General features: G+C 46.8%; 1 protein-coding gene across 1 annotated transcript; it reads right to left on the bottom strand.

Moving 5' to 3' along the window:
• Positions 1–1,167: 1,167 nt before the first annotated feature.
• On the bottom strand, positions 1,168–25,253 carry LOC119159646 (carbonyl reductase [NADPH] 1). The gene is made up of 8 exons (XM_037412465.2): positions 24,943–25,253; positions 18,711–18,792; positions 5,740–5,918; positions 4,516–4,628; positions 3,778–3,903; positions 3,535–3,676; positions 2,164–2,227; positions 1,168–1,483 (listed from the first exon to the last, which is right to left on the bottom strand). Exons 1-8 carry the CDS (start codon positions 24,964–24,966, stop codon positions 1,380–1,382), a joined length of 834 nt encoding a protein of 277 aa, XP_037268362.2. The 5' UTR covers positions 24,967–25,253; the 3' UTR covers positions 1,168–1,379.
• Between the last annotated feature and the right edge of the window lie 511 nt (positions 25,254–25,764).

Raw genomic sequence — 25,764 nt, 5'->3', positions numbered from 1 at the left:
GCACGAAAGTTCTTCGTAATTGAGCCATCTCGGTCAAAAAAGGACGTGTCACAACACCCACCTGCCCCGTTCCATTGCTCTTTCCGGGGGATGAGTGATAAGGGGGATCAATACAGGATGTGTGTGTGTATGTGTGTGTGTGTGTGCGTGTGTGTGTGCGTGTGTGTGTGTGTTTTGAAAGAGAGAGAGAGAGAGAATACAGATCGCTTATAATAATAATATTAGTCAGGCCCCTGTCGTATATACACAAATGAACTCTACGCTGAGGCGGAGAAGCTTCGCCACACCTTCAAAGTTACGTTCAAATGCTTAGCAAAAACTCGTTAATTAACTTTCACTTAATCATTAAAACTAGAGCCTATGTTTACATGGTACATGGAAGTCACGAAAACGTTGAAGTATACGTGAAAATTTATGGCATGCCCATTTTTTTTTTTTTCAAAGATCGCAATAAACGCTGGTAACTTGAGATAACAACAATCGTAATTCAAAGCCCCGATTGAGACGACACTGAAACCGAGCGCGCGTACCAGTATTAACTCAAGTTATGTCCCTTCAGCGAATCTATAATACCAGCGGATACGCACTAAAGACTACACGTGACCAAACAGGACTAAGTCCTGATTATACCAACCGTAGCCCAGCGTTAGCGAGTAATACGACGCTTTTACGTGCGTTTTTCTTGTGTAAAAAAAAATGGCATGCCATAAATTGTGGTGCCTTACAACTATTACATATAACTAGCCGCTATAAAGTTAGCAATTTAAAGTTAATTGACAATTTTAGGTTAAATAGTTATTTGAATGTAATTATAAGTGCAGTAAAGTTTTCCCGCTTCAGCATAGAGTTCGTTTGTGAAGACGACCGGGATAGAATAGCATTTTTAGACAACCCGTATTCTCCTTACAAAAATGAGATCACCCTCGATATCCTGTAAATCGGCTTTATTTTTTGTCCAATACGTCGAACTGCGCCGTGCAGCTTCATTTCGGCACGCATTTAATCTAGACTACGATGTAACGTGACGACCTTATATGGAAAAATGCAATCATCTTAGTTTCCTTGGAAGATAGTAATGACACAGCTAACGTAAACGTCGCGACTCTCTCCTTCATTAAATGAAGCCTACAACTTTCACAATAGGCTGTGTAGCATCAACAACACAAGGCTCAAATAAAATTTTATTTCCTATGAATTAATACACGTCGGTATTTACCTTTGTTGCCCGTATCAATAATATGTGCATGCACTTGCTATATTTGCCTTCTTTTTCAGAAGAGTTGGAAACAGGCGTGAGAATGCAGAAATCGCGCAGTTATACAAATAAAAAAAACGGGGCAGTGCCCATGGACATAGCAGTGCTCCGACGGCTTTTCGGTTTACTTGTCCCACGGAGTAATTGCGCGGTCGTGCCAGACAAACTCTCCTTTGGGTGACTGGATGTTCGGAGGCAGGAGAGCCAAGTAGGTTGCGGCATCGGCACCTGAATTGACGATTGAAAAGGCGACGCAGCAGTTGTTACAGCTAAATGTGAAACTATATAGTTAGGCAAGAGAAACACACACACATTATATATATATATATATATATATATATATATATATATATATATATATATATATATATATATATATATATATATTGTCCTCCTCCTGCATAGCATTGCACATAATATATATCCACTAATGTATTAGTACATACATACTTATATAATATCTGCAGTTATCTGGTTAATACAACATAGGTCAGCGGAAGTCGATAGGAGCGCTGTCTCTAGGCAGAGCAAGTCACTGCATATCAGCGATAATCTGCAGCGATATGTGAGAAGCGCTGCATCATTTACAGTCGAGCTGCGGCGCAGGAATCAACTCTGTCAAGTGAAGGAAGAAATTCGAGTCTGGGAGAGTTTGTGAATACGGGGGTAAGTGTTGGAGTTGATGGTCTTACACCAGCGTATACTAGGACATTTTACCATCACTGGTGAAGAACGTAAGCTGACGAGTCATCCTTGCTATATGCGCACATACATGCCACTCCGGTAGATATAGGCTAGCGAAGCTTTTACAAAAGCTTAACAATAGGGAAAGGAAGCCGAAACTTCACATAATGAGGGAAAAGGTAAAGAGAAAAAAAAATGTGCAGAAGACGTATATAGCTGCTTACCTTGTTCAGGTGTCAAGGGCCCCTTGTGACTCGACATGTCAGTGTTCACGTACCCTGGATGCACCTTTTATTTAAAGAACAAAAGAATCGAGAGATCGATGTGAAGCGAGATTTCCTGTATGTGGGGTGTCCATAATTTCTATTATATTACTTGAGCCTTAAAATTTATCGATCTGCAAACGTATAATACAAATTAGTTATGCAACTATAACACGACAAACGTTGCAAGTGATGTCTCGTGTGCACGATCCTAATAAACTCAGTGGTGAGGCCGGGTTTTCTAACATGAACACAAGTGTATCTAAGCGTGGGTACGTATGCAGCATCAACGTTTATGAAAGGTAAGGCGCGAGAGCGTGGCCTGCGCTCTGCGGCGGCTGCCCACAGCACCATCAACCGATAAAGAAAGCGCGTCCGCTTTTGGCGGCATCGCCCGTTGCGAGACCAGAGCGGGAGCACGATTCAGCAGCGCTTCTCCAACGGCCATGGCTTGTTTCGGTTGCCAACAGATGACGCGAAAATCGGTCGCGCTTTCTTCGTCTCTCGGTTGATGGTGCTGCGGGCAGCCGCGACGGAGCGCAGGTCACGCACTTGTGTGTTCCCTTTCATAAAAGTTTACGCTGTATGCGGAATCAGTGTGTCCTTTTTGCTTCTATGGAGTAAGCATATGCTCACTGTATATTCGTTCTGTGTGCTAAAACTTCCTTTCAAAATAAGGAGATCTTCCTCAGTTGGGAAAATGGGAACAAGTGATCCTTGGGGTGTGCCTAGCTGGCCTACTACCTTTTTTAGGGGCGAAGCTCCTTAGGGCGTGGGTCTGTCGCTCCTCCGTATGTATGGAGTGGTACGTAGCCACCGGTGGCACATACCCACTCTAGCACGGGTATGTGCCACACAGGATGCGAGATTGGAGATGGCGGTACTTGGAGTGTTCACTAGATGGACGCACGGACAGACGGAAGCACGGATCGGCACGCTTTGCTCCACTCATCATCATTCACTCCGTGGATATGCTGTGATATATGTATTTTTTGTTTCATTGCGTAGACACAAATCACACCGACGTAGTTTGCGTCATGCCTAATAACACGTTAAAATGTGGCAGCGTTAAATTACAAGTAACCGCGATAGAATATTGGATTGCCATATCAAAAGTAGCTGATCGCCGACAAGCCCGCCATTAAGAGTACAAAAAAAACGGGCACATTATAATAGTCACGTGAAATAGTCACGTGAAATCAAATAGTCGACGACCGCATTACTGTCGAGTCGTTCCGCTGCCGGGGCTTTTTTTTTTTTTTTTCTGGTACGACGACGCCGTCATCGAAATCCTTAACTCCTAAAGCTTCGCTCAAACGTTCCTGTACTCACGGCATTCACAACCAGGTCCTCACGGGGGTCCGCGTTGAAATCACGCTGCTGGATGAAGGTCAGCACAGTGACTCCAACCTTGGACACGTTGTAGGAAGACTGCCCCCATCCTTTCTCGACATTCGTTCCATTCTTGGCGGCCCTATAGTTTGCGACGAAAATTGAAAACGGAACAAGCATGCTGTTGCGGAGAGCCTGAGTGCGTAAGAAAAGCTGTACAGTTAAAACCAGCAGGATACTCACTGCACGTAGTCATTCATGAGGTCGCAGAGCTGGTCCACAGTAATATCAGGGTTGCTTAGCTTCTTCTTGAGTTCTTCTCCGGGAATTCTCTGAAGCATGCCGCACATGCTGCTCACATTAACCACCCTGCAATAAAGATACACACACGAGGCGCATGAATGCGCATTATGTACGCACACATACGAACCTCTACGGGGTTCATAGCTAAATGCTTTGATGCAAGCATATGTATGCCGAGGTGTAAAGGAAAAGAAAATATTCAGGTACGAAGCAAATAAACAAATATAAGGCATTAGAATCATACTGTAAAGTAATAAGCATACTGTAAAGTAATAAGCATACTGTAAAGTAATAAGAGCAGGTCGTCTGCAAGGCCAAACTTGTGTGACAGAGAATTATCATTTGACTGTGCGTTATATGCTTTTTAGCTTGCCTCACGCAACACACGCGTGCTATGAATTTTTTGTTTACATATTTTGGCAGTAAAGGTCAGGTAGACTAATTTTAAATGTACCTTGCATGCACACAATGAAAGCTTCTACCAGCGCAAGCCCCCGTCCAAGAGCTAGAAAACTCAGTCGGATTTTTAATTTATTTCATTTTTTTAGTTCAAGCATGCTTTTACTTTATGTTCCTCGTGCCTCTCTTCTACAGTTTTTTTTTTTCCTCCCCACTCCTCTTCCCCACGTAAAGTACCAGGTGAGCGATTTGTATATGAAGGTTAGAAAAAAAACGAACCTCGCATGTGGGCGTAGCAAAGGAAAGAGCTCCTTGCAGACATTGAGAGTCCCAAAGAAATTGGTATTCACGGTAACCTCTGCTTGTTCTGCAACCGGCGCTGTAGAATTTTGCTGCAGCCAAAGGAAAGACAGCAACCACGCAATAAATACAGCTGAATGTAGGCAAATAGCTTACAACAGCTTTACTGAGTCAATGTAGGCTCAATATGCAGGCTATGCTGTTTCGAAGAAAGCGTGACGCACTCATCGTTCACCTTTCGAGAAATACACTTTTTATACGAATGGCATTCGGCACGCCGAACGAGGTTCTCAGTTTCTTAGCAAGCAAGAGCGCCTCAACACACGAAGATTGCCGTGCCGCGACAGTCTAGTGGCTTAGGTATACTCGGTTGCTGACCCACAGGTCGAGGGATCGAATCCCGGCTGTGGCGGCTGCATTTTTGATGGAGGCGAAATGCTGTAGGCCCGTATGTTCACATTTGGGTGCACGTTAAAGAACCCCAGGTGGTCAAAATTTCCGGAGCCCTCCACTACGGCGTCTCCCATAATCATGTGGTGGTTTTGGGACGTTCAACCACACATATCAATCAATCAACAAAGAAGATTAAAAAAAGAACAGGAACGTGGGGGGGGGGGGGGAGCGAACACTGCAAGGGTGTGTAAAACGAGCGAACGATAATCACCTACTTTTATGTCTGCTCAAGTCCCCTTCGTGTTACAGCAGCGTTTAGTTTTAAGCCTTTAAATTTAAATACATTAGTGTGATTCGGTGCTACGAAAGCAGACAAATACGCGTGCATCGTTAATATAGATAAACCTCGGGAAAACTTAAGTTACTTCATTATGGTTCAGCAGGCTCAAAGTATATATATTCTGTTGCGTAGCAGCTGCAATGTGGTATTAACGGCCGTATCACGGGTTGTGGCAGTTCTGGCGAAACGTCATATATCTTACGCGCTGTTTCCGCGAAATGTCATCGCCACTTTTCTTTTTTTCACACTTAGATTACAATTACTTTTGATAACATCCCCATATACTTCTCTTGGTATCATTATCTGTTAGTTGACGTTAATAGTGCATCTATCAAAGAAAACGAGACTTACACTCTTGCCTTCATACATAGCGATGGGTCTCGTTCTTTATGCTCTTCCGTTAAGTTTTACGGGAATTTAATCCGACAGAGTTCAATTTAAGAATAACGTGCTCTTCCGCATTCACCCACCTTGTAAGCGATGCCGGCGTTGTTCACGAGCACGTCCAGGCCCCCGTACTCGCTCTTGAGGAAGTCGCGAAATCTGCGGATGCTTTCGATGTCGTCAATGTCGAGCTGGTGAAACTTTGGGCGCAGCAGCTGCTTGTTAAGTTCTGCCACGGCTTCTTTGCCCCTTTTCTCGTCCCTGGCTGTTCATAAAAAAAAAAAAAACATTTCTGAATGATTCAATTCGAAGCTCTCCACTCGCGACGTGTTAAAAGGTGAATTGATAAAGTCCATCAACAATGTGTTGTCCTGTATAATCTACTGCGGATCTTGTGATCCCTACATACCCTGCATCTTTCTGAGAAAGCTTGGAAAGATGCAGAGAACGGCTATAGCGAGTAAGGCAATCTGGGTTATATAAGTTTTATCTGAATCCGTTCTGAACTAACAGTTCTGAATTGGATGTGATAATACCTAACAATAGCTTGACCTTTACGTTCCAAAACAATGATATGATTATGACAGACGCCATAGTGGAAGGATCCCGAAATTTAGACAACGCGATGTTCTCTAACGTGCACCGACATAACACAGTAGGCGATCCTCTACTATTTCGCTTCCATGGAAATGCGACGCCGGGATCAAACCCGCGACCTTCGGGTTTGCAGCCGAGCACCTTCACCCACTGCTCCAACACGGCGTATACCTAACGCACGTGTTACCTACCATTCTTAACGCGAGCTCAGAAATGAGGAACAATGATGTACGTAATAATTTATGCACATGTACGTCTTTATTACGCAGTTTGGTTATCACTTATATGTACTGGTGTCTGTACAGATGTACAGCGCACACATACTTAAATATACTGAAACGGGATGTTGAACCAGCAGGAGTTGACTCGGCGAACGAAAGCTTTATTGAGCGCAAGGGCTAACTGAAGGCAAGCCTGCGATCACAGCAAGTCTTCCTTTTCTATATTCGAGCTCCATGCCCACTGCCCTCGTTACAATCACCCCCGGGTGATGAGGGAGCCATCCTGGCGACCTAAGGACAGGTGTACACAGAAGGGTCATGGTATGGCTTGAGCCGAGAGATGTGTACGATTTCTTGTCCCCGACGGCGCTTGTCCGGAGATGCATCCAGTGGCTCGACCAGGTAGTTGACAGGGGATGTTTGGCGTACAACTCGATAAGGGCCATGGTACCTGGACGAAAGCTTGTGGGAGAGTCCTGGAGGAATAGAAGGAATCCATAACCACACCAGTGAGTTCGGAGCAAAGCTCATAGGCGTGGTTGACGCGTCGTGGCGATGTTTTTGGCGCGTCTGGTCATGTGACGTGAACGCACGAGCAAGCTTCCGACATTCTTCAGCTTGTGCTGCTGCTCGAGAAACGGTAGTCATCTCTGAAGGGTCCGGTTGATAAGGAAGAATAGTATCCATTGTTGATGATGGCTCGCGTCCAAAAAGAAGAAAGAAGGCGAAAATCCAGTGGTGCTTTGCGTTGCAGTGTTGTAAGCATATGTCACAAAAGGGAGTATGCTATCCCAATTTGACTGGTCGGATAAAGCGTACTTGGCCAGCATATCCCCAAGTGTGCGATTAAAACGCTCTGTCATCCCATTAGTTTGCGGATGATAGGCTGTGGTAGTGCGGTGTATGATGCGACACTCGCTCAACAACGCTTTGATGGCATCGGAGAGAAAAACGCGGCCGCGGTCGCTTAGTAACTCTCGAGGTGCTCCATGCCTTAAAACCAGGTTTTGCAGTATAAAACATGCAACGTCTTTTGCGGTAGCAGAAGGTAACGCAGCTCTTTCAGCGTACCGCGCTAGGTGGTCGATAGCGACAGTGACCCAGCGGTTGCTACTCGAAGTATAGGGAAGCGGACCGTAAAGGTCGATTCCAACACGATCGAAAGCTCGTGCTGGACATGGCAACGGCTGCAAGGGACCTGTGGCATGCTGAGTGGGTATTTTGCGTCGCTGGCACGTGAGGCAAGACCTTACGTAACGGCGAACGAAACGGTACATACCGCGCCAGTAGTACCGCAGCTGCAAGCGAGTGTATGTTTTTAACACACCAGCGTGGCCACATTGCGGATCATCGTGGAACGTGGCACAGATGTCAGAGCGCAGATGTCGGGGAATGACGAGCAACCACTTACGACCCATCTAGCTGTAGTTTCGGCGGTAAAGCAGGTTATCCCGAATAGCGAAGTGTCCTGCTTGACGGCGAAGCGTCCTGGAAACTGGAGCGGGCGTCCGGTTTGAGAGCAAGTCCAAAAGAGAAGAAATCCAAGCATCTTTGCGTTGCTCGGAAGGCATGTCCGAAATGCTGATGGCCAAGGCAGCACTGGTGGAGATAGGCGAGCTGACAGGCTCTGAAGCCAATGGCGAACGTGACAGGGCATCGGCGTCAGAATGCTTACGGCCAGAACGGTAGATAACACGGATATCGAACTCCTGTAACCGCAATGCCCAACGAGCGAGCCGACCATTAGGATCTTTTAGTGAAGATAACCAGCAAAGCGCATGGTGGTCTGTTACAATATCAAACGGATGTCCATATAAATAAGGCCGAAATTTTCCGATTGCCCAAATAACGGCAAGGCACTCCTTTTCAGTTACACTGTAATTCTTCTCGGCTTTACTGAGGGTGCGGCTGGCATATGCAACGACGTACTCGTCAAAGCCATCCTTGCGTTGGGCCAGTATGGCCCCTAGCCCGACACCACCAGCGTCTGTATGAAGCTCCGTTGGAGCAGACGGATCGAAATGTCGGAGTATGGGAGGCGTGGTGAGGAGCCGTCGGAGTTCCTGAAATGCATCATCACACGCCTGCGACCACGCTGACAAATCAGAACTTCCGGCAAGAAGATTGGTCAAGGGGGCGATAATGGAGGCGAAATTGCGGGCGTAGCACCGGAAGTAAGAACATAGGCCGATGAAGTTTCGAAGCTCTTTGATGGTGGTTGGCTTTGGGAACGCCGCGACTGCATTAAGTTTTGTAGGGTCCGGGAGAATGCCGTCCTTAGAAACTACATGGCCGAGAATTACAAGCTTGCAAGCGCCGAAGTGGCATTTCTTCAAGTTAAGTTGAAGTCCTGCCGTGGAAAGGCACTTGAGAACTTGCTCGAGGCGGCTGAGGTGGGTCGCAAAGTCGCTTGAAAATACCACAATGTCGTCCAAATAACAGAGGCACGTTTTCCATTTCAGACCTCGCAAGAGGGTATCCATCATCCTTTCGAAAGTGGCAGGTGCATTACAGAGGCCAAAGGGCATAACGGTGAATTCGTATAGTCCATCCGGTATTACAAAGGCTGTCTTCGGGCGGTCATCCTCTGCCATGGGCACCTGCCAGTAGCCGGAGCGTAAATCTAACGAAGAAAAGAACTCTGCACCTTGTAGGCAGTCCAGAGCATCATCGATGCGCGGCAGAGGGTATACGTCTTTGCGCGTTATCTTGTTGAGTCGGCGGTAGTCAACGCAGAACCAGATGGATACGTCTTTTTAAGTGTGAATACACTTTATAAGCGACCCCAAACCATCCACCGCCGTCGGCGGCGTCCGCAGTCTTCTCTATATCTTTAAAAGAAAGAGGACTTGGCGGGCCGCAGCGCGACGCTCTACCGAATAAGCCACGAACGCAACGCTGATATCGGTGTCAGTAACGCGCCTTATACCCCCTCCCCCTTCGCTCGCTCCTCCGCTCTCCTCGCTCGCTGCAGCTGCGCGCGCACCCCTCTCTCTCGCGCGCCCGCCTTCTCTCTCAGTTTCCCGTCGAGAGTGGGTTGTGAGGGGGAGTAAAGTTAAAATCCGTTGGCATTCGCCAAAGAGTTAACGTAAACTCCCCCGTGTGATCAAATTGCGATTCCCAGGAACCATTACACCATAAAGGCACCATAGTGTGATTAATAAATATAATAGTGCGAATTATTAAATACCCCTGATAGCATCACCCCGTGTATTCGCACTTAACCATGTTCACCCTCGGGGAAATGCTTGAGAGTTTTTTTCTTGACGAGAACAACCGGTGAAGCCCAGGGACTGTTGGAGGGCTCGATGATGCCACGTTTCAACGTGTCGTCCACTTGTTCGTTGATGACACGGCGTTCAGCAGATGACACACGGTACGGACGATGTCTTAGCGGGGCTTGTTGACCGGTGTCAATACGGTGAACGACCGCAGAGGTTCGGCCTAAGCCTGACTGGTCACGACCGAATGAAGAGCGAAAGCGGAGTAGAAGATTTATAATCTCTTCGCGCTGAGTTGGTGTGAGCTCAGAGTCGATGGCATCCGAGAATACGTCGAGAACATCATTAGGCGTGTTGGTAGGAGTGACAGTGTTACATCGTGCATAATGAATAGCACAGCATAAACGGAGACATCTTGTTTTTTTCATCTTCTTCCTTCTCCCCCGTGGCGGCCACCGAGCGCGTGCCACCGCACAGCGCTGTAGTCGGTAGCGACGCCTTATACCACATATCCCCTCTTGCAAAAAAAAAAAAAAAAAAAAAAATAAAATAAAATAAAAATAAATGGTAGAAACACACAAAACTGTTTTTGTCTACTTCCTAACGAAGTCCTTCAATTTCTTTGGGGTCTTCTTTTTACGCTTGCTTTTCCTTGCAGGCGCATTAAATCCTGGACTGGTCAAAGCTTGCGTGCCGTCTGGTGGAGATGATACGGGGTCTGCCCTTTCATGACCATCCGCTCTTGATGTGTCCCATTGGGGCGCACTAGATGACCGATCAGATGCAGGGGACCAGTTCATAAGGGCAGCGGTTTCAGGCTGTAATGCATGAGAAGACCGATTAAATGCAGGTGTCCAGTTCATAACAGCAGGGGTGCCCGATTTCATTTTGTTGACCGCTCCGGAGTGAACTGCGATTAACTTAGATGCGTTCCACACACGCCCATCGTCCAAAAGGTACGAGGCCGGTCCCCGTTTTCCAATGATCTTCTTGGGCGCGGAAAATTGTGAAGACAGCTTACCGTGAGCTGCAGTTGTCTTAACGCGCACGTAATCACCAACGACGAAACTGGGTTCCTTGGCTCCACGTTTTTCATCGGTGTAGCTCTTCGAGATCATTTGCTTCTTTTTGACATGCTCTCGTAGCTGTTCAATCGCCCTTGACGGGTCCGTGCTGAAGCATCTGTCGGGCAATCCCAATATGTCAAGTCTGGTGCGAGGTTGGCGTCGATGAAGAAGAACAGCGGGTGTCGCACCAGTAGTCGCGTGAGGCGTACAGCGATATACTTGCAGGTAATCAAGCATGGCTGTTCGTACGTCACGACGTTCAAGCAGGGCTAGTTGAATGTACGACTTCAGCACCCTATTGAATCTCTCCACCAAGCCGTTAGCTTGTGGGTAATACACGGAAGAGTTGTAGTGCGTTATTCCACGCTCCGTGAGAAACTCGTCAAAGCTTGCTGAAGAGAACTGTGGTCCATGATCGGATACAATACTACGTGGGTAGCCTTCTCGCGCAAAAAGTTCAAGTAAAAACTTCTTCACTGTAGACGTGGTCGCATCTCGCACGAACGCCACTTCAGGCCACTTGCTATAATAGTCAATAACAGTAATCGCAAAACGGCAGTCGGCCGAAGCTTGCGTGAAAGGTCCCACAATGTCGATGGCAATTTTTTCCCACGCCGCGTCAGGAAGAGGAACAGGTTGCAGTGGCGCTGGAAAGGTACGTGCGGACTTGTCACAAGACTGGCAAATCACGCATGTGCGCACCAGTTCTTCAATGTGACTATCCATGCATGGCCACCAATAGGACTCTCTCAGGCGAGCTTTGGTACGACTAATGCCTGGATGTGACTCGTGGGCCAGATCCATAAGGCGGCGTGTCAACGTTGCAGGCACGACAATCCTGTCACCCCGGCATAGGATATCACTTACAACAGAGAGTTCAGCCTTCACGTAAAAGTAAGGTAGCAATTCTTTTGACAGTGATTTCTTGTCAGGCCAAGAAGTAGTCGTGAAGTGCTTAACTTCACAGATAATCTGATCATTGGCACTTGCTTCTTGAAGTTCTGGCATGGTAACTACGGGAGACAACAAACAGATAAATTCCTCTTCTGGTGCATCGCGGATTAAACTCTGGACGGGTAGCCTGGAGAGAGCGTCAGCCACGACGTTTTCGCTACCTTTCCTGTATTCGACGGTATAGTTGTAGCAGAGCAACCGTGAGGACCAGCGCGCAATCCTTAATGGTCGGTGACCGGTGCCTTTCGTCGAAAGAAGCGTAACCAGCGCTGCGTGATCCGTTCGTAAGATGAAAGGTCGTCCCCATAGATAAACGTGCCAGTGTTCGCAAGCCCAAACACAGGCAAGGGCCTCACGTTCGCCGACTGAGTATTTCCGCTCATGCGGTTGAAGTGTGCGGGAGGCGAATGCGACAGTTTGCAGTGAGGTCCCGTTGTCTTGCTGAAGTACTGCACCTAATCCATATCCTGAAGCATCAGTTGTAACGAACACAGGCAAGTGAGGATCGAAAAGATGAAGCACTTCGCAAGATGTGAGCAGAGATTTCAGGCGCTCCAAACTGCTCTGTGCTGCCGCACTCCAAACGAAAGAGGCTTGTCCTCGTAGCAAGGCGCGCATTGGCTCGACAACATCCGAAAAATGAGGAATGAACTTGGAATAGAAGCCTGCAAGCCCCAGTAGCGAGCGGAGTTCGTTAATATTTGTAGGTGATGGTGCCTTTGTTATCGCCTCAATGGATGACATCAACGGAAATAATCCTTTGGCGCTCACAACGTGACCTAGAAAAGTCAACTCTGCCACGTCAAAGACACACTTGTTGTTGAGCCGGAGGCCAGCATCAGAAAGACGTTGCAATACAGCGCGCAAGTTTCCCAAATGGTCCTCTCGGGATCGCCCATACACGATGATGTCATCAATGTAAAATAGGACACATTTGCACCCTTTCAAGATCATGTGCATCATTTTCTGGAACGCTGATGGCGCCGACGCCAGTCCGAAGCAAACCCTCTTGAAGCGAAATAGTCCATCGTGAGTGATGAACGTGGTAAGGTCACGGCTCTCTAAACTGAGCGGTAACTGGTGATATGCAGAAGCTAAGTCTAGCTTCGAGAAACGCTGTGCCCCAGCCAGGCTGTTCAGGAGCTCCTCAGTTTGTGGCAAAGGAAAACTGTCTACTACCACAGCTTTGTTTGGCTCCCGTAAGTCAACACACATGCGAATCGAGCCGTCTTTTTTTCTGGCTACGACAATAGGGGAGACCCACTCAGAAGAGTCGACACGCTCAATGATGCCCTGAGCTTCTAATTTCTGAACTTCTGCCGAGACTTGCTCGCGAATGACAAGTGGCAGTCGTCTCAGTTTGCTGGCCACCGGTTGTACAGACGCGCGAACTCTGACCTTGTGAGTGAAACCTCTCACAGTTCCCAGCTCTTTTGCAAATAGGTGCTCAAACTCAGAACGTAATTCTGGAGGTAGCACCGGAGTTTCTTGCGTCATTAGAAGACACCTGAGCGGTGACCCTTGGATCTTCATATCCAGAGCAGCGATGCCGTCTAATCCCAGAATGGTCGTTCCCCCAGGCACAACGTATAGTAGAACAGAAGTGCATCGGCCGTGAAATGAGGCAGTAGCAATGAAGCATCCTTGTATAGGAATTGCTGCCTTTGAATAATCGAGAAGCTGGACGGATGTAGACTTCAGTGGATACGCTTTAGAAAAATAGCGTTGGTAAAGTTCTTCGGCCAGGATCGAAACCGATGATCCTGTATCGATCAAAAATGGTACAGAAATTCCTTCTATTTCCAACGCTGCGTAAATTCCCTTCTTACGGCTCCAGATCTGACAAACACTTAAATGGTCGTCTGGATCAGCTGTATCGTTACCTTCCGCTACATGCTGAACATTCTTCTCAAACTTCCGCAATGACTTGCACACCTTTTCAAGATGGCCAATTTTCTCACATTGTCGACACCTATGTGCTTTGGCCTTGCACAGAGAGCTATTTGCAAGGTGTGCCGTAGAACCACAACGATAACATACTTGCTCTTTCGGAGATATGCGACTTTGACCGTGCATGTTATAGCAAGTACATGTGCTACAATGCCGTTCTCTGTGATTTGAAGTATCTTTTACACGATGAACTTGCAAGTCATTTTGTGCAAGTTCTCTTGCTTCATTAGTCGCTTGATCATGCTGTTTGGCAATGGTAAGAGCCTTAGAAAGCGTGAGAGACTCTTCCAGCAGAAGGCGTTCACGTAAGTATCCACTTGTGGTTTTCTCTATGAGCTGGTCGCGTATCATGTCGTCCGTTAGATCACCGAAATTGCATGCTCCTACAAGACTTCTCAGCGCGGTGACGTAATCAGCCGCAGTCTCACCTGGGGCCTGCGTACGTTGACGGAAACGGTGACGCGCTGCAGTGACGTTCAACGTGGTTTTGAAGTGACCTTCCAGCGTCGCGATGGCGCGGTCGAACACATCAGGACTAGGGGACGTCAGTGTACCTGCCGCAGCGCTCGCAGGCACGAGGCACGGGTCGTCAGTAGTCGTCAGAGTCTGGAAGATACGTTGTCCTTCCAAGCCCAAGCAGTTGAGCAGGATCGCCTTCCGACGAATGGCAGGTAGGTCGAAGGCGCCCGAAGCAACCATGTAATTCTTGAAAGCCTGGATCCATTGCTCCCATGGAATGTCCGGGTGTCCAGGTGACGACAGGAACGGAGGTGGCGGCTGTAGCCCCGAAATACTCATCGTAGAAGATGGTAGGCAATAAACGAGGGCACAGATGAGGTTCAGGCCGGTAGCACATGGGCTGGTGAATCCTCGTCGCCAAAATATGTTACATCGTGCATAATGAATAGCACAGCATAAACGGAGACATCTTGTTTTTTTCATCTTCTTCCTTCTCCCCCGTGGCGGCCACCGAGCGCGTGCCACCGCACAGCGCTGTAGTCGGTAGCGACGCCTTATACCACAGACAGCACAAATTGGGAGCGAAACCGTAGAATCTGGTATAGTAGCCGAAAGAATGCACTCGTAAGGTTCGTAGCTTCCCAGGCATTCTCCACGTAGTAGGGATGACGGGCTGTCCGAAAAATTGCACACATAAGTGGCAGCGTGACCGTTGCGAAAAACGAGGACGGCAAACGGAAGCATGATATTTCGACGGCACGCAGATGGGACCAATGGCATAAACAACACAGGCGATTTCGAGGGGGGGGGGGGGGGGAGGCACACGACACCGAGACAACAACAGCTGAGAAAGGCGCAATGTCAACGTCAGAAGCAGCAAACACTCTACACGAAGCGCCATCGTCGGAGTCATAGCACGACACAGATAATCCGAGTTCGGAACGAGCACAGTCGACCAAAGCAGAATTTGACGAAAGAAAGTCCCATCCAAGGATAACGTCATGCGAAGAACGGAATAAAACTACAAATGAGACGACGTACATCGCACCCTGAATGACGACTCGTGCAGTGCACAAAGCTGAAGGCTGAATATCATGGGACGTAGCTGTCTGCAAAGATAGGTCGGTAAGTTGCGTGGTCACTTTCTTCAAGTTTCGGCACAGTTTCTCGCTAATTACAGATACGGCAGCTCCAGTGTCAACAAGTCCGTGCACCTTAATGCCATCAATATAGAGTTCGATTTCGTTCGGGGGACAGCAGTTAGGTCTTGAAATTTTCGCTGCCAACGCAGTTCTTGCCTCCGGAACTGCGCCCGTCAGTTTTCCCCTCGCGGTGGGCTGTTGCGACGTAACATTGGAGAAATAGATCTGCGACGAGGAGAAGGCGAACGGCTTGAGCCGGGTGGGCGGCGACCGGTACGTATACGCCTAGAGGTGGATCGGCAGGAACGGGATATCGCGGCTGAGTGGGCATGTAGTTTGAGGCCCCTGCAATGTCATGAGAAGGGAAGCTGCGACGGTGGCAGTGACGAGCTATGTGGCCTGGGGTGCCACATGAAAAACATATTGGCCGATTATCCAGAGTGCGCCATTGGCTGACGGTAGGGGCACTTGTCGCTGAATAAGGTACCGGAAACGGTCGTGCAAGCGGTGGCTTCATATAAACGCTCCGAGTTGTTTCGTATACAGCCGGAGACGGGACAGTCAACGGGCGGGCAGGTGGCGTCGACGAATAAACGTGGCGAGTTGCTTCGTAGATAGCCGGAGACGATGGAGCGCGTGGCCGAGCAACAGCGGCTACATATGTTAGTGGTGCGGTAACAGATGGTGGAGCCTGAGCTGGCGGCAGTGTTTCGGCAACTTGCGATTCAATGACCTGGCGAAGCGAAGGCGATAAGGGTGCCATCGGCTCGGTAGTTCTTGTGATTATAGATAGCTGCCGGGCGACCTCCTCGCGTATGAATTGCTTTATGACTGGCATCAACGCAGAGTGGTCGGCGGTGTCATGGCGATAGTCGAGGGATGAGAAGTCCGCGGTGTCTTGAGCAGCGCAACGTGTGGAAGCACGTTGCCTACGCAGCTCATCATAACTTTGGCAGAGCTGAATCACCTCGGCGACCGTCTGGGGACACTTTGCAGCAAGCATTTGGAATGCACCGTCGTCGATTCCTTTCATGATGTTCTTGATCTTGCCTGCCTCGTCGAGAGTCGAATCGACGAGATTGCAGAGAAATAGCACATCTTCAATGTAGCTCGTGAAAGTTTCATCTGCTCTCTGTACTCTGCCCCGAAAGCGCTGTTCAGCACGAAGGCGGCGGACAGCAGGACGGCCAACGACTTCCGCGAGGGTTTTCGCCAATTCCGACCATGTACTGAAATCACTTTGATGATTTCTGTACCATAGTTTTGCCACGTCGGTCAAGTAAAAATTCACATTTGTGAGCTTATCGGCTGCGTTCCACTTATTGTACGCGCTCACCAGTTCATACTCGGCAATCCAGTTGTCCACATCTTGGTCCTCTGTGCCACCAAATATGGGGGGGTCGCGCCGCCGGAGAGCGCCAGCGCAGAAGACAGGTATGGGTGCGAGACCTGGAGTGGCGGCCTGAGACGGTCCCGGATCAGTCATCGCAGAAGGTGGTTGGAGTGGGCGGCTACGAAGTTCCAGGGTGAGGACCAGATGTACCCAGCACCTCCACCACTTGAAACGGGATGTTGAACCAGCAGGAGTTGACTCGGCGTACGAAAGCTTTATTGAGCGCAAGGGCTAACTGAACGCAAGCCTGCGATCACAGCAAGTCTTCTTCCTTTTCTATATTCGAGCTCCATGCCCACTGCCCTTTGTTACAATACATATATTTAGAGTATTTGTCGTGCCTTTGTGGGAGACACTGATCAAATTCTTCATTGTCACTTCTCGCCACTCTACACTTTCATATCTTCATCAGTGATTAGAGTAGCCTTTCAGAAAAACTTTCCGCCAAGATGGTTGGTATATTTTTTTTATTTTTTTTTGCGGCGAGAGGCGCAAAAACGAACTGTTTGGGAAGAAGTCAAATAGACAAACTTATGGCGCTGGCACTGATGATTGAATCTATTTAAAATAGAATCACGAGCACACACAACGACAGCGATTCACCACGTTACGCACATACACTTCATAAAAGCACGGCATAACGCAGTAACCCCTTAGTGGTCCGAAAGGTCAGTACTTTTGTGGTCGTCTATTGCACTATTGGCTAACAGTACGTTGTAGCAGATTGCCACATAAAGTATCAGCGTTTGTCATTTGGTTTTACACCTTCGGTTCCCACACAAAGTGTCGCACAGTAATGCACAACCAATGCCGAGAAAAGTTCGACTACGTGCACAATACGGTTCACAAACTAAAAATTACTATTAAATTTTCTGCATTGGCGTCGAGAGCAAGGGCCTTTTACGTGAAACTGAATTTTCGTTTTTTAAAGTCATTTTTGCTGCAATACGACTGCGGTGCAATAAAGCTTATTAAGCGGGAAAAGTGAGCGCAGTAAGTGGATCTATTAAAACTTGCTTGTCTTGCTTAATTACGCACGTGCGCACACAGCAATTCAGTACACATAAAGAACACAGAGACGTTCAATAAGTGTGTTGGCAGGCCTTAAGAGCGGTCGTGTTACATGCGTAGCTTTTTTTGGGGGGGTTTTATGAAATAATTCTGCCGCAGTACACTGCTACTGTGCGGTCAAGCACACAAACAGTGAACAGGGGGTATGAGGTGCTTAATGGCGAGTATGCGTTGTTCGATTGCGAAAGTGCACACGTATCATTTCTTGTCAAAGTACGAACTCTTACATGTGTAATAAGTTTACAGGCGTTTATAGGTGCTTCTGACGTGAGCATGGTAATTCGAGCCATTGATTCTTACACCTGATTCGCCCTGTATTTGATAGCGCAATGAAACCTGTACGCGTTGCTTCATTACGCACGCGTGCGTGACATCTCTGATTATGTCTTACCATTAGACTCGCCTTAGCAAACATATTTCCAAACATGTTTCTATACAAAATAGCAAAAGCATAACTAACCACAATCAGGCCAGAAAAAAAGCTACGAGGACTTGCCATTACACCTACTAGAAGTCTTAATTTGGTGATCGTAATATGACCAGAAGCGGTGCACGCGTTTGTATACTTGGCGGTACCTTTCATGGGTACTGCCAAAGGTCGGGGGTCTGAACCCCCCCCCCCCCCCCGAAGTTTTGTAATTTTGCTTGCGTGCTTGCGTATTTATGGGAGGAGACAAGGGGCGGGGTCTAAATCCTCCCCCCCCCGAAAATTTTAAATTTTTCTTGCGTATTTATATACAATCTCACATACGAGCGCAAACAATAACATCCATAATATATAACTGAACCCCCCCCCCCCTGAAAAATTTTCAAGCTACGTACTTGGTAACTCCTTAGTCTAAGCACAAGCCACAGTAACCCATTGTGTACACTTCACTATATAACAGAATATCACTGCGGCAAAGTTACTTTCTAGCGAGAGGCATAAGATCACCATCTCGGAACAGCAATATTCATATATTCCACAACGCAGTCCACCCACCTGTGAGGAAGACATCTCCGTCAAACTGCTGACACAGGAACTTCACTATGCAGAACCCTATGCCCTTGTTGCTTCCTGTTACCTGTGCAAAGAAAAGTACCGAGAAGTGTATCTTATGCTTTGCATTTGATAACGTAGTAGCGTACGCGTTCATTTTCGAAGTAACAAGCGTACACTAGAAGGATACCCTTAAGTTGATTGCAGGGATGGTCGACACTTAAAGACGCACCGCATGACATCCCTGAGTGGTGAAAAAACTTGCGTATAAAGTCCTACTGTACACCACATTAGAGCGTTATAGGTTTCGACGTTTTTAACTGCAGAATCTACTGTCCCAAAGTTGTACTCCATGAAATGATATTCTCGGTGTAAAACTCTCTGGTTCTTAGTGCTCGAAGTTAAATTCGGAGAGTCCTGCATGTTCCACATGCGAACTTTAGGGACCCAGTGTTTCCCAAAGAGCCAGAGCAATCAAGAAGGTTGATAAATGTCTGATTACATGCAGATATTATTAATATGATATGCTCAAGTAGAACAATCGGTAACCACTTAACTTCGGCTATAATTCTTCAATACGTCCTTAAAAAATCAGATGATTACGATGCTACCTAATGTGAATTCTGAGCGCATGCAGCTTCATGTTGGGACAACATCTCAGTTGCAAGGTTTATCTGTCCGCAGTTGTATCAGTGTAACATTACCTACATATTGCCACAAAAACTGCCAGAGCTGAAGTGCTTCGTGCACTAGAGTGACTGCATATGCTACCTAAAGGTAGCAATCACAGGGTGCTGAAGCTATAACGTTTGATATATTGTTTTACGCCTTCGGTTCTCCCACAGAGTGTCATACAGTGATGCCCAAACAACGCCATGTAAAGCTCAACTACGCGCACAACATATGCGCAGTTACTGCAACCAGGCAGCTGCTGTATATGCTACCTAAGGATACGTCATATGCAGTAACATTATCGCACACCACTCTGCGCAGTACACGCGTCACAAACCAAGCGAGACGCCGAAATTGCTCGAGTGCTACGCACAGCAATGTTTTCTGTTTCTGCATTGCTTTGTTTCTTTTTCTGGTCTTTCGTTCGTGTCTGTTTCTTCCTATATATTTCGTTCTCTTTTAAAGTTTTTCTGTGTCGTTTTCTATCTCTCTTTCTTTTTCTGCTTCTCTCTCTCTCTCTATTTTTCTCTCCTTTCTTTTGTATTGCTTTCTTACTGTATCTCTTTCTCTTTCTATACGTTTTATATATAGCTTCGTTTCTTTCTCTCTATTTACTTTCGTATCTTTTTCGCCTGTTTTCGTTTGACAATCGCAGCAGCTGTATGGGCTTGCCTGATTCCCGTGGCAAGCGCTTGTTCACGAGGTTACGCCGGTGACCGCGACGACAACGGTGACGTTGCTCAACACAGGAACGAGCGCGTAACAGCTGCCCTCTAATAAGTTCAGTTTCGACCACCCACTCCACGCCTGCACCAAGAGTGAATGTGACACGGGTAGCCCGTTCTAATGAACACAATATCAAGCACTATAGAAGAGCTCTGCCTCAAGCAGGCATTTGGATTTACTCGAGTAAATTAGCTTCTCACGCCTAATTACGCGATTAGAAACGTTCCCATTAATAAACACATTAAGGCGTGTTCACTGAATTAAGCGTTGGGAGGGTGCTTGTTGGATAAGTAAATCACAACGGAGAGTAACTTCGCGCCAGTGCTCATTGCCTTGCATGCGTAATCAAGCAAATCGCAATTAAAGTTGGCAGCAGCGTATATCTTGGTGCACAGACAAGATAGAATTCTTCCAAGTGGAAATCAGTAGAAACCCATTCGCTATTGTGTCAATTGCGAGTTACATGCATTTGTTACTATGTTGATCGCACTTCCGCTGTTCGCCCTATATGTGAAAATGTTAGTTTTTGTGTTGAGGCGACGTGATGTACAATTGTGAAAATGTGAATCTATTCCTGAACGCTGATTCGTCTCGCATAATTTATGCTCTGTACATAGTGTAAATATTTTTTTTCTAAATAGAAGCATTACTGCCTCCAACTTTTCAATACAAACATGCCCACTTTCTGCAGTCACTAAAGTTCATTATTTAATCTTGACAGGGTTGCTGACAGCAATAATTACTGTCTTACTTAATTCACGTCCCCCTGGCTATATAACTTATCTGCAAAAGTGTTTATCACGTACCTCTTGGTCCTGAATATTAAGAGGGCCATAAATATTAACTTTGGACACTCGGTATATAGACGTCCACATATATGTTCAGTATCACTTTCAGTGGATACCTGTGGGCACGGTTTGGCTATGTTAATGATAATTGTTGGGGTTTAACTTCCGTGATTTTGCAATAGAAGACGCCGAAACGGAGAGCTCCGGAAATTTGTACCGTGTGGTGTTCTTTAGCGTGCGCGCACCTAAATCTATGGGCCTGAACCATTTTCGCCTCCATGGAAAATGTGGCCACCGCGGCAGGGACTCAATCCTCCAACCTGCGAGTCACCAGTCGAACAGCATAATCACTAGCCCACCGCGGCGGGGGTTTGGCTATGCTATAGAAGGCGTGAGCTAATGAATCATTTTTTTTTTCAGTAAATTTGCCTCAGAATTCCGTGAGCTGATTGATATATATTGCGTTCAGAGCATTCCCTAACTCCCGCAATAGAATATAACGCTACAGAAGCCGCCATCACCCACACAGGAAGCCTTATTTCTCCTGTACACACTTTTAATACAGCCTTTTTTTTTTCCTTGTGTGATAAAAAGTGGAATTTTTTGCCTGCGAATTGTGGGCTGTTGTATTATATTGTTTGTTTGTAATCACATTATCTCTATTGTTTGTCAATCTTCTGTATTCACATCCACTCCTGCAATAGCCCATCAGAGATGTGATTTGTTGATGGACACTCTCTTGTATGTCCGCTCACGCTTCCGTGCGCAGGGACATCACTACAGCTGAGAAATGCGCTACACAGCCTAAACGGGACATACTTATAGACCAGCTATACGTCGGCTTCCTATAGAATTCAGGACAGACGCGGTCATTCACAGCATGGATAGCAAGACCCACGTCTTTGAACGGATACGCTTATGTACACTGCATGTTAACTCAGCCGTATACTGCCCATCCTTCAAAATATGCGGCATGGTAACCCCGCCGATAGCGTGTGCGTGGCTCGTCCAGCATCTTAGATAGTTGTCAGTCTTGACGATCGATATATAGTCGATACAGGTCGGCTCTCGAAATAATCTAAGCTGCCGGAGCAATCGAAACCTGGTCCGAACCGCTAGGCGTTATTTTTTTCTGCGCTCGATCGAGTAGTTGAGAGAGTCAAACACCATTCAAAAACTGCGCGATTTGTCGAACTTCTTGTCGCACTTGAATTAAGTATAGTTCGTTAGGTAGAAATAGTGCATTCGCTGTCTTTTTCACGGCTCCAAAAATACCAAAGTGCATATTTTTCAGCGTCATCAGTGTATTAAATGTATCAGCGATAGCCTTGAGCAGTTCATGAGCATTTTCATTGACCACTAAACTTGCTTCAGTTGTTGTTTGTATAACTTCATTCTGCTTAATAAGGGCATGTATTATATTAACTGTACTGTCACTACACATTTCATTCTCTGAAGCTCCGACTGCGACCGAAGACTGAAACGTAAATAATATTGCTTTGCACGCACGTCTGTATGAATTCTTATATATATATATATATATATATATATATATAATAAAAATGCTATGACAGTCAGTAAGGCTCTTGTTTTCGCACGATAACTTCACATCAAGACGAAAACACCTTGTCGCAGTTAGCATGGCACTGCAGCGACTAATTATCGAAAGTTTGTCAATAAGCTTTTTAATTATTGACTCGAGGGCGGGTGTTTATATATTACAAAAATGTAGGGCGTGACAATTCATGGCAACAGCATCGCCCTATTTTCACTTTCTCGCCCCTTGTCAGTGCGCTACAAGTATCGCCATGAATCACCATCACCAACACCAATATACTTACACCCTTTCAATTTATCATAGTTGCAAATTCAAACGAGGACAATGGCTTAAAGTGTGGACATTAGACAGTTGATATTCAAGTGGGCTGTTTCATAGCAGTGACCGTTATTTGCGACAGCAGTGGATAAGAAGGCACCGTTTACGCGCCGCGGTGATCGATTCGGTGAGAATAAAACTCAAAGTTGGGAGAGTTAATTGTTATTTTCTGCGGGTCCAGTTGTTTGTCCACTTCGCCGTGTACGGGCCCTATATGTGCGCGCGGAAATCTTACTACGCCTATTCTGTACCGGTCCTGTAAGCGTCTACACACAAAGCTGTATTCGATACACCAAGTACAAGTGCCAAAGTACAAGTGACCACAAAGTCTGTCAACGTTCAGCCATTGTTAGAGGTGTGTGTATGCGTGCGTGCGTGCGTGCATGCGAGTGTGTGTGCGTGTGTGTTAGAGAGAGAAAGAATCATTTAGAAAATATGAATATTATACTAACGCATGGATGTATAACAGCGATGTGCACGAGGCCCCGTTTAACTATCAGGGACGAGTATTTTTTTTTTCTTTAACTTGACCGAATGGAAATCGGAAAGTGCAAGACGCCGACTGAATGCGGACAGAACGGTGCCAAATGAGAATAGAATGCAATATTTTTTATATATAATAGCAGATTATAATGAGTACGACAGACATCACTTTTATTCTGTATAACTGCACGTTACAAAACATGCTTTATTCAAAGTTCAATAGGAGAGTACTTCCGTAGGAGCTGTCTTTATTTAATCATTTATTTTTGCAATCGTTCTCGCTGCCTACATTACGCGGGTATATATAATTATATAATGCTTAGAAAGTCATAGTGCTGTTGGCCAGTGAATATCTGCGTATACGTTCGCGACCACATCATAAGTGAGCGTCGATTGTACACAAACAAAAAAAAAAGTTGCGAAAACTAGGATAGGTTTCTACGGCCGAGGCAGATGGTGCATGCTACTGCATAAACTATATTGCGATGAAACGTTTTCATGTTTAAAGCGACGATAAGTCACATGTTCCACAGTGATAACCAAGCAGTACGCTCTGCTGAATAGCGGGTCTAACTAGTGTTCCATTGCGTGTTATAATAGCGTTTAGCCACAAAAGTTTTCGCTGCCCGAGCAACACGCGACTCGATAAACTGTTAGGTGCGCTATTGGTGAAGCGAAGCACAGTTATACAGTTTCATATGTTTGATGGTGTACAGTCGACGTCGTGAAGCATTCGAAAACTATTCGAGATGCGTCAGAATTTTTACTTGTTGATTTGATTTATTGATCGATATGTGGGGTTTCAAGTACCGAAACCACACGTTAATTATGAGAGACGCCATAGTGAAGGGCTCCCGAAATTTCGACCACCTGGGGAACACCCAAATCTGAGCACATGACATTTTCGCCTCCATCGAAATTGCAGCCTTCGCAGCCGGGGTCTGATCCCGCAACCTGCGGGTCAGCAGCCGAGTCCAATTTTCACTAGTTACTATTCGAGTCGCAGCACAGAATGAAACCGACTTCTCGATTCGAGTATTTACTCGCATGCAGCACAATATTGAATTCGTTGTTAGAAATTTTTCGTGTGTTCGCACAACCCCATATTGGCTATAAATAAATGTTACCTCTAACAGATATCAGTGTCAACGGGTTGTTTTTATGCATGATGATAGGATGCAAGGAAAAAAATTCTTTAGATGTACAAACATCTCTGAAACAGTGATACATTCGATACACAAATAAATTAAGCAAAGCTGTTGGTACATCTGAGTGTCGATGTGGACACCTAACGGACAGTGGCAGATAACCATATGAAAAGTCCACTGCTGTCTCCGTGCTATCTCCCCTGCACAGAAAAGCGGACGTATATAGTACATACGCAATGGGAGATAACCACTATGATACGAACGTAACACTTATTTTTGTCTGATCATCTCTATGCGAATAAACGGTCGACGAAATATCAGCACCACCCGCCACGCCTGCGACCACACGCAAGCGCGCTCAAGGAGAATCCATGAATCAAATGACTCAAACGTCTCTCAAGGCCGGCGCGAGTCTGGCGTGTTCGGTACACGTGTATACGCTTTCCGGGCTACGCGCCTTTTCAACAACTCGTAAAACAAGAGCACCAACATAATATAAGTACGCGGTGTCCATAGTTGGTCGATACAATGTATTCTCTTACCACTGCGACCCGAGGAGACGACATGACACGGCGATTTCGTTCAAGAAGACCCAGCAACGGGACACCCAACAAATGGAACTGAGCCGCTCGCTGCGCGTCTGCTTCGCAGGGGGAGTGGCACGCGTCCTTCGCGCAGCCGCCGCCAGGGGATAATGCGCACCTGGGAATGGGACCGGACGTGGCTACAAGTGGCGGCGTTTTTTTCGCAGCGACGCTGACCCGCTGACGTCGCTACAACCGCTTTTTTGATGCGATGGTGGAGTTAAATCCGGTGGTGCGCGGTGTGACCACCGTTACTGCGCGTGTGCAGTAGCTGTCCCAAGCACTGCCAAAACGCGCTTGTGCGTTCGGGCCTGCGTAAGTGGCTATGTAACAGGCTAAGGCCTCTCCCCCTTACACTCTCTCAGCAATGCCTTATGGCGTCGGAGAACGAGATTGTGCAGACGTGAGATGAATGCGCGTGCTCCCACGAGGCGTGGCGTTAAACCCGCGTGGCGTGCTCCAACAAGAGTTCGGGACGAGTACCATTAACAGAAACTACAGTGAATTAATAATGTGCTCCACTTGCAAGGACGCGTTAATTAAGATCGGGCAAGGTTCCCGTGATGAACGGAGCTTTAAGGCGACCCGTGTGCTGCTTCACATGGTGTTCGTGGTTCCCATTATTGGGAGAAACGTGAACGCTCTTTGTAATCAAACAGGTTTGTGGTCCAGTTCAACTTGAGAGGGTTCAACTTAAGTAGAAGACATTGCAGCGAGAAATGGAAAGAGAAATTATAGGTGCGACCCTAAGGCACAAGAAGAGTGCAGATGTGTGTCAGG

The sequence above is a fragment of the Rhipicephalus microplus genome, chromosome 1 (genome assembly GCF_043290135.1).
Source record: "Rhipicephalus microplus isolate Deutch F79 chromosome 1, USDA_Rmic, whole genome shotgun sequence".
Classification (NCBI taxonomy): domain Eukaryota; kingdom Metazoa; phylum Arthropoda; class Arachnida; order Ixodida; family Ixodidae; genus Rhipicephalus; species Rhipicephalus microplus.
Note: the sequence above shows the minus strand (reverse complement) of the source record. Positions and strands in the feature narration are given on the sequence as shown.

Bases quoted from the DNA above. Each gene is read 5' to 3' on its own strand.
- LOC119159646 (XM_037412465.2), bottom strand. From the start codon at position 24,966: ATGTCGTCTCCTCGGGTCGCAGTG. The intron at 2,228-3,534 runs GTGAGTACAGGA...TTTAAATAAAAG, and splicing joins AGGACCTGGTTGTGAATGCC to GTGCATCCAGGGTACGTGAA. The intron at 1,484-2,163 runs GTAAGCAGCTAT...TCGTCAATTCAG, and splicing joins GCCCTTGACACCTGAACAAG to GTGCCGATGCCGCAACCTAC.